Source organism: Nymphaea colorata, chromosome 14 (assembly GCF_008831285.2).
Source record: "Nymphaea colorata isolate Beijing-Zhang1983 chromosome 14, ASM883128v2, whole genome shotgun sequence".
In the NCBI taxonomy this organism is placed as follows: Eukaryota; Viridiplantae; Streptophyta; class Magnoliopsida; order Nymphaeales; family Nymphaeaceae; genus Nymphaea; species Nymphaea colorata.
The window spans coordinates 11,240,192-11,247,404 of record NC_045151.1 but is presented as its reverse complement, the minus strand read 5'-3'; the positions used below and the strand labels follow the sequence as shown (position 1 = coordinate 11,247,404).

At 39.4% G+C, this 7,213-nt stretch overlaps 1 protein-coding gene across 1 annotated transcript; it reads left to right on the top strand.

Moving 5' to 3' along the window:
* Window positions 1–415: 415 nt before the first annotated feature.
* LOC116267420 (APO protein 4, mitochondrial) lies at window positions 416–4,232 on the top strand. The gene is made up of 2 exons (XM_031649123.2): window positions 416–950; window positions 3,215–4,232. The coding sequence occupies exons 1-2, from the start codon at window positions 748–750 to the stop codon at window positions 3,915–3,917; spliced, it is 906 nt and encodes a 301-aa protein (XP_031504983.1). The 5' UTR covers window positions 416–747; the 3' UTR covers window positions 3,918–4,232.
* The last annotated feature ends 2,981 nt before the right edge of the window (window positions 4,233–7,213 follow it).

Genomic DNA, 7,213 nt, shown 5'->3' with positions numbered 1-7,213 from the left:
TTGCATCCAAATATGAAAGGAACTACCAAAGATGTACAACACTACCTGACGATATGGTATGGTGTCTCGCTCGAATACAATAGCATAAGGGCTTTGGGCTCGGGTTACTCGAGCTCGTGCCCATGTTTCGAGCTCGGCTTGATTTAATTAAAAGACATTGAAAATATATAAATTTAATATATAAACACATGTCTAGATAAAAAAATATAATAAATAAATAAATAAATATATATATATATATATATATATATATATATATATATATATAATTGGCCCTGCACAACCCAAAAAGTTGTCGAGCCAACTCGAGGTTCGTCGACCCGACCCAATTACTGAAAGCCTGTCGGGTATCCGGCCGGACGCCCTCTTATTTGTAGGCAGTGGCCATTTTCCTTTGCGAATTGTTTATATTTTAGGAGGGGACCTTGTTCGGGAAGTCGGAAGCCTATGTTCAGGCGACAAGAACCTGATTTTCCGACGTACTCCGTCGATGGTCAGCGTTTGTATTATTTTTTCGGAATCGACAGGAACGGAAAGCAGTTTTTCGGTCATAGGCTTTGGAGAGGAGGGTTACTGTTTGGAAAGGCAGAAGCCTTGGATGTATCCCGTTGACATGGGCAGCCCCTGCTCCGCAAGATTTTTCAAAGATAATCGGAAAACGGCTTTTCATCGATAGGTCCTGTGGAGAAGGAGGACGCCATACAGAGAGGCAGAAGTTTTTTGGGTAGTAATTCATCTTTAGTTTGAATGGATTCCTTCCGCAGGACGTGGGGAGCCAGGGTGGACTGGAAGAAGCTTAGGCCCATGATCCTCAAGAGAATACGCGCCAGGAGCCGAGATTACCCAGTAAGGAGCATGGTCCCCGTCGCAGCCGATGTCCTTAAATCGAGGCTTCTTCTGATCGAAGGCGTCTCCTCTCTTCTCCACTTTGTTCCCATCAAGTCCTGCAGGTATGCTCCCTCATGAAGCAACTTTTCCATCGCCTATTCCTTTCTGTGGGTCAATATATATCCAATTAAGGATCGGACAGGAATGTACGGAACGTCCTTTTTGGCCGGGTGAGGTGCAAAAGAAATCTGCAACCTTTCCTTCTTATTCGAAGGCTTAGAATGTTTTGCTTGAGCATAGACCGCTCAAATTTCTTTTGGTTGCTCCTAGAACCATGAGTTCTTGTGAATAGGTCTTGAGTTGAAATCATGGATTGCTCTGGTTCTTTATGATAACATCCATCCTACATTGTTGTGCTTCTTACACGCTGAACCATGCTCCAATTTGAGGGCATCATGCTGCAGTTCAAATTTATGTATTAATCTAGATACCACTGTTGGATACTTAACTACCTCTCCTCGAAAAAAATAGTTACTGTTGATGGTTATATCTGCTGGTCTTAACCTTCCTGCTGGCCTCCACATTTTAGCCTTCCTATTCCATTTTGGTTAACCAACTGGAATTCCATGAGAGCATGGTCTCAATCGTGCTGTGTACTTGTAGTTTTTGAAGTCAAGGTTATTACTGAAGGATAGGGTCTTTGTGAAGCTGAAACCGAAGAAAAGGGACTTCAAAAGATCTAATCGCATAGAACATGGTCTCAATCAAGCTGTGTATCTGTAGTTTTTGAAGCCAATGGTCATTACTGAAGGATAGGGTCTTTGTGAAGCTGAAACTGAAGAAAAAGGGACTTCAAATGATCTAATCTCATTGGTGATGGTTATATCTGCTGGTCTTAACCTTCCTGCCAAATTTTTACTGGTCAAACTATAGTTTTGGAGAATTAAGATGAAATCTTCTTTGCTTCTCTAATTAACTAAATTATCCATGTAAAGCGTTAAAGTTCAAAGGCAGCAAAAAGACCAGGACAAAATCTGATTCAAAAAACTTTGAGAGGATGTAAAGGTGTTGTGTAACGCCTTAACAAGCTGTTTCATGTCTCTTTCATAGGCAGTAGGCAAACACAAAAACCACTTCCAAGTGAGCAGTAGACATCTTTCTATTTCTTTCTGATAGCTGGCGAGCTACAGTTACGGTGCTCTCTGGATATTGGTTCTATCTTTCTAGGAATTCAGAATCTTAAGATACTTCAATGAATCCTAGATTATATTTAAGCAAGAATATCATGTGGACAACAGGTTACAACTATAAATAAGCTCTGCAAAGGATCTTAAACCTTTTTCTACTTATTTTCTGCAAGTTTTCTTGTCATTTAAATTAACTGCTTCCTGGACCCTTTTATTATCAGTAACAAATTGAGGACCTTAGGATTGGCATCAAAAAGTTATGCAAAAGGTTTTTTGGAGCTTGATAAGTTCTGTAATGTTGTTATTTTTACTGTAAATCCAATTACTTGCATCTTAGTGAATTAATGATTGACCAAAGGGAGATCAAAGAAATGCTCTTGTGAACCAAAGAGAAGGGAAAGCTGAGTGAACCTGTAATCCACAGCAGATATGTAAGGGAAATTTAAAACTGTGTAAAAGGAAGGAATATGATGGTGAAGACTGAACGTAAAAGATGTGATACAGTTCAACAACGTATAATGATATTATACTGAACTGAAATCAGTGGAAAGAGGGTATAGATTTGGAATGGGTCAGAATATAGATTAGATATAAAGGTAATAATCTGAACAGAAACTAGATACCAACTTCTGGTCAGAAAGTATTACCTGACATGAATCAATTTCTGATCAGAAAAGGGAAATGCATCTGAAGAAAAAGGATCATTACTTTGTGCCCAAAATGAATCCATATGCATCCGACGGACAAACTAAATATGGCCAGGTTGAAGACTGGAGCATGATTTCCCAGCCTCTAAACCTTGGCATGGTGATTGCTATTAAAATTACATGTTTCATGGTGCTTGTTTTCATAATCAGTACTAAAAGAGTCACAAGCAATTCTTTTTGTTTGTAATCACCTATTTGTTTTCTCTAATTTCCACAAGAATTACTAGAAACGGAGGGCTAAGCAATTGCAAGCTTTTCTTTGTTGTTTCGCCTTTTTAAAGTTACTCACCTAGACAGCCAACATTCTGATCGTGTTAAAAGTTAGCCATGTAAAATGCTCCTCCATTTTAAGGCAGTTGTATTTTATTTTTGTGACCGTTGCTTGCCGTATCTTAGGTGACAAGAGATGCATGTGGTTGTGCTTTTCCTGCTTTTGATTACATAATAGTAATTTATTTTTGCCCTTTGATACCCCTTTTTTTTCAAATTCAGATTCTGTCCTGAAGTTTCTATTAGTCAATCTGGTCACCTAATCAAAAGCTGCCAAGGATACCGGCGCAGCGCAAAGGACCAACTCCACCAATGGATAGATGGTCAAGCGAGCGACATTCTTATTCCTGTTGAAACCTTTCACCTCCACAATATGTTCCAGGATGTCATAAGACATGACCAAAGATTTGATTTTGAACGGGTCCCTGCAATTGTTGAGCTTTGCACTCAAGCTGGAGTGGACACTTCTGGTGAAGGTAATGGCTTTTCTAACGATAGTCATGACAAACTTCCAAGTGATGTCCTGCCTGGAGAGCTGCGTTCCATAGCTCAGAGGACACTGGAGGCATGGGAAAACATGAGAATGGGAGTGAAGAGGTTGATGATGGTGTATCCTGTGAAGGTCTGTCAGTACTGTAAAGAAGTTCATGTTGGTCCGAGTGGCCACAAAGCAAGGATGTGTGGGCCCTTCAAATACGAAGGTTGGAGAGGTATGCATTTTTGGAAGGCGGCTAGTGTAGACGATCTGGTACCACCCAAACTGGTGTGGCACAAAAGGCCCCAGGATCCTGCTGTGCTTACAGAAGCTGGTAGAGGTTTTTATGGGCATGCACCAGCCGTGGTTGAACTGTGTGCTCAAGCAGGGGCAGCAGTCCCAAAAAAATACTTGTGCATGATGAAAGCAAATGGTTTGACTCGAACATAGATCAATTATTTATTAATGTTATGATCTTTAAAAAATCTGTGTGGATGTATATGCATTACTGGTTTCTGAGGGTGTTGGCACAACGGACGGGCAGGGGTTGGTGGACGGCCAGTTTCCATTTTGTGGTGGCACTTCAAAGCACCGAAAACAGGCTCTGTGCTCTAGGTCTCGCTGCTCACCCGAGTGTACATGCATTAATGAAATGGTTTCTTCATCCCTGACTAGCTGAATCACTTGATTAGTTCATTCATGTTTATTTGTGATTGATCAAAATTTTCGCTGTGCTCTTTTGACAAATCCTTCATTTTGTAACCTTACCTATGGTTTGCAGTTTAGCATGGTTAAGCAGCCAGCAAAGTGGGTTTATGCTTGAAATGCCATTTCACTTCCGTCACCCTTTCCTCTCCCTTTTGAATTTGATTAGAAAGAAAAAACTGCCTCTGCAGCAACTTTATCCTGGAGGAATAATCTGGAGTGGTTGGTGAGAAGTAGCTGTGGTTATGTCATTGGCTGTAAGGACAGGATGGATTATGTAAAGAGCATGTAACATAGGGACAAAGATTTTATACCCTTGCAAAATCTTAGTTCTCAAAGTCCGTACTTCTGCAAAGTGGGGATTCATCATCCCTGTTTTCCAGCGACAAATTTTTTCACTCGTTTCGTTTGCTTGCTGACAAGTTTTAGAGAATTCCCCCGCAACTAGTCAGGCTGGCCCGGCTACCTTTTTCCCGGGCCTAGGCCGGGTACCCGGCGGCCTGGCCCGGTGCCCAGCCTCACCCTTAACCCCGGCCCCCCTTTTCTTTTTTTGCTTAAGGTCCATCTGATTCAAGGCAAAAGGTTTTTCGAGGGAAATTTTTTCTTAGACAAACTTTTGAAATGTGAAAGTTTTACCATGCTAATGATCAGAAAAAAGAACAAGCAAAGCTGTTTTCTATCATAACAATGACACACACGAAACAAAAGAATGAGGTGGTTATATGTAACATTGGTTCGGTTATAACTTTGCTCCTCCTTCAGTAAGGGAAAAAGGGACTTCATTGGAAATGTGTTGCCTTAAGGGAAGAGAGCGAGACTCGCCACTTCCAGCAAAACTCTTGCCAAAAACAAGTCTTCTCTGTCAATCAAACAGGCTAAGAAAAGGAAGAGGACTAAAGTGAACTCAACAAGGCTGATTGTTCTGTACTTGTAGAGAATTGTGGTGCCAAGCTTTTGGGCAGGGTAAGGCAAGTTAATGGTGTATACAGTATCTGTTGTCAGTAAAGGCTCACTCCAGCTATTGTGGTTCAATCTTCATGGACATTTCCAATGGAAGGGGGCTGCTGGGAGTTAGGTTTCCTGCCTTTATTCACAAAGATAACTATTTAGATGAAATACACAGGATGCACCATTAGCCACAACCACAAAAACCAGAAAAGCTTTGGTCAAAGACAATTGTTAGGGAGGTGAATCCTACCCACGCACACATCGGTCTCGGTCCGCAGAATTAGCCCGTGTCCAGCCTTCCATCCATGTCCCCATATTTACTCGGCAGTTGTGCCTGCTTCTGGGTGGGAGCAGCATCCTGAGCCTATTCTTCAACAGAAGCATCTATACCCATCTTCTTTCCTGCCCTCGGGACAGCTAGAAAGTCTTCTCTTCCATCCTTTGTTATTGGAGACAGAGAAGCAGCCAATGATCCTGCTGTTCTGATTAGGCCCACTTAAGAAGGAGCTACATCTTCGCTGGCTTGACCTTGTGTGGCCTTCAAAATTTCATGGCTGATAGAGTTGGAAAGCTTGTCCTCCCACACCTTCCCTACAAAATGCTCTCATCTCACTTTCAAACTTACCAACCTATGCTTCTTCATATCTCAACTAGGCAGTTTAACTCATCTTTTAAGGGATGCGTACAAAGGAATGAACACTAGTGTTCCATTCTGAGTTATGAATTTGGGAATGATCAGCTCCTTTTCATCTGTCATGGGCTACCATGTTTCTCTAGTTCCACAGCTTTCAAAAAAAGACAATAGCAGCCGATGTAGCCAACTTGGTTTAATCATGGCCACAAATATTGTTTTTACTTTTTAGACGGTGAAGTTTTTCTCCGGTATAGTACAATGAGATTGAAAAAAATGATAAAAATATAAGGAAAAATATAATAAATTTTTATGAACTTTAAAAATTCTCAAATGTTAGGGGCAAATAAAATATGAGAAACTAAGAAGACAACATAAAAAATAAAAATGAGTAGATAAACAACAAATAAGTTATAATATGAGAAGCTTATGATATGAATCGACGGCTTAGCTAAGCAGTTAAGCCTGGCTTGTGGTCTTCCAGAAAAATAAACACGCCAAAGAGTTAGCGGAGGGTAAGCCGAATGAGTGAAGCTTGAAAGAAATCGGTTCTTTTTAAACGCAAAATTTAAGACAAACTTTTGGTTGATGTTGCCCGATAGTTTAAATAATTAAAATATGTTGCTAAAAATATCATAAATCACAGCTACACCATAACTTGTCGCTAAGTTCCTGTGGCTAAAGATTTTTATTTACGGGTTAGAGCTATTTAGCCATCTGTTAATATCTCGACAACTAGTTGATTTCATTATATATATATAACCCGGCTATTTCTTGTGTTCAATGTTTTTCATTTGATGTCGTTAAAAACTGTTCACAAGTTACATTGGCGACGCTGGTAGCTTGACCATCATTTTTATTGACAAAAAGCACATTTTACTAACAATATAAAATAAAAAAACCATCCCCACGTAAATAGTGTACGTAAATAGTGTCTCAACAGATTGGACTGTTTCTGTCTAGTCTATGTCTAGTCTAGCACACCATCATGACTTTTCTCTCTCTCTTTTACAACAAATAAATAAATATATATATATATATATATATATATATAATATGTGCAGCATTTTTAGAACTTTAATAGTGTTTTTATAATAACCAAAAAAAATATAACAATCTACATTTTTCATAAAAATAATTTGAATGAAAGCATGTCATCTATCAAAATTTGTTTTTTATATCAATTACTTATATATATACTCCTTTTCTCGTCTCAGACGTGCAATCATACAAGCCTAAGGTGACTAGCGACAAGCATGTTTTTTTTTTTTTCTTTTTCATTGCATTTTTTTTCCCCTTTTCTCCGTTTGCTCTCCTTTTTCATTTTCATTCACCAAGGATTTCAAATCACTATGATCTTAGATTTATAGATTTAAAATCGGACCTTCAATGCAACCTTCAATCTATAGTTTTTACATCTCCACCTCGGATCACTAAGATCTTAAATCCACAAAGTTAAGAT

Bases quoted from the DNA above. Each gene is read 5' to 3' on its own strand.
- LOC116267420 (XM_031649123.2), top strand. From the start codon at position 748: ATGGATTCCTTCCGCAGGACGTGGGGAGCCAGGGTGGACTGGAAGAAG. The intron at 951-3,214 runs GTATGCTCCCTC...TTTCAAATTCAG, and splicing joins GTTCCCATCAAGTCCTGCAG to ATTCTGTCCTGAAGTTTCTA.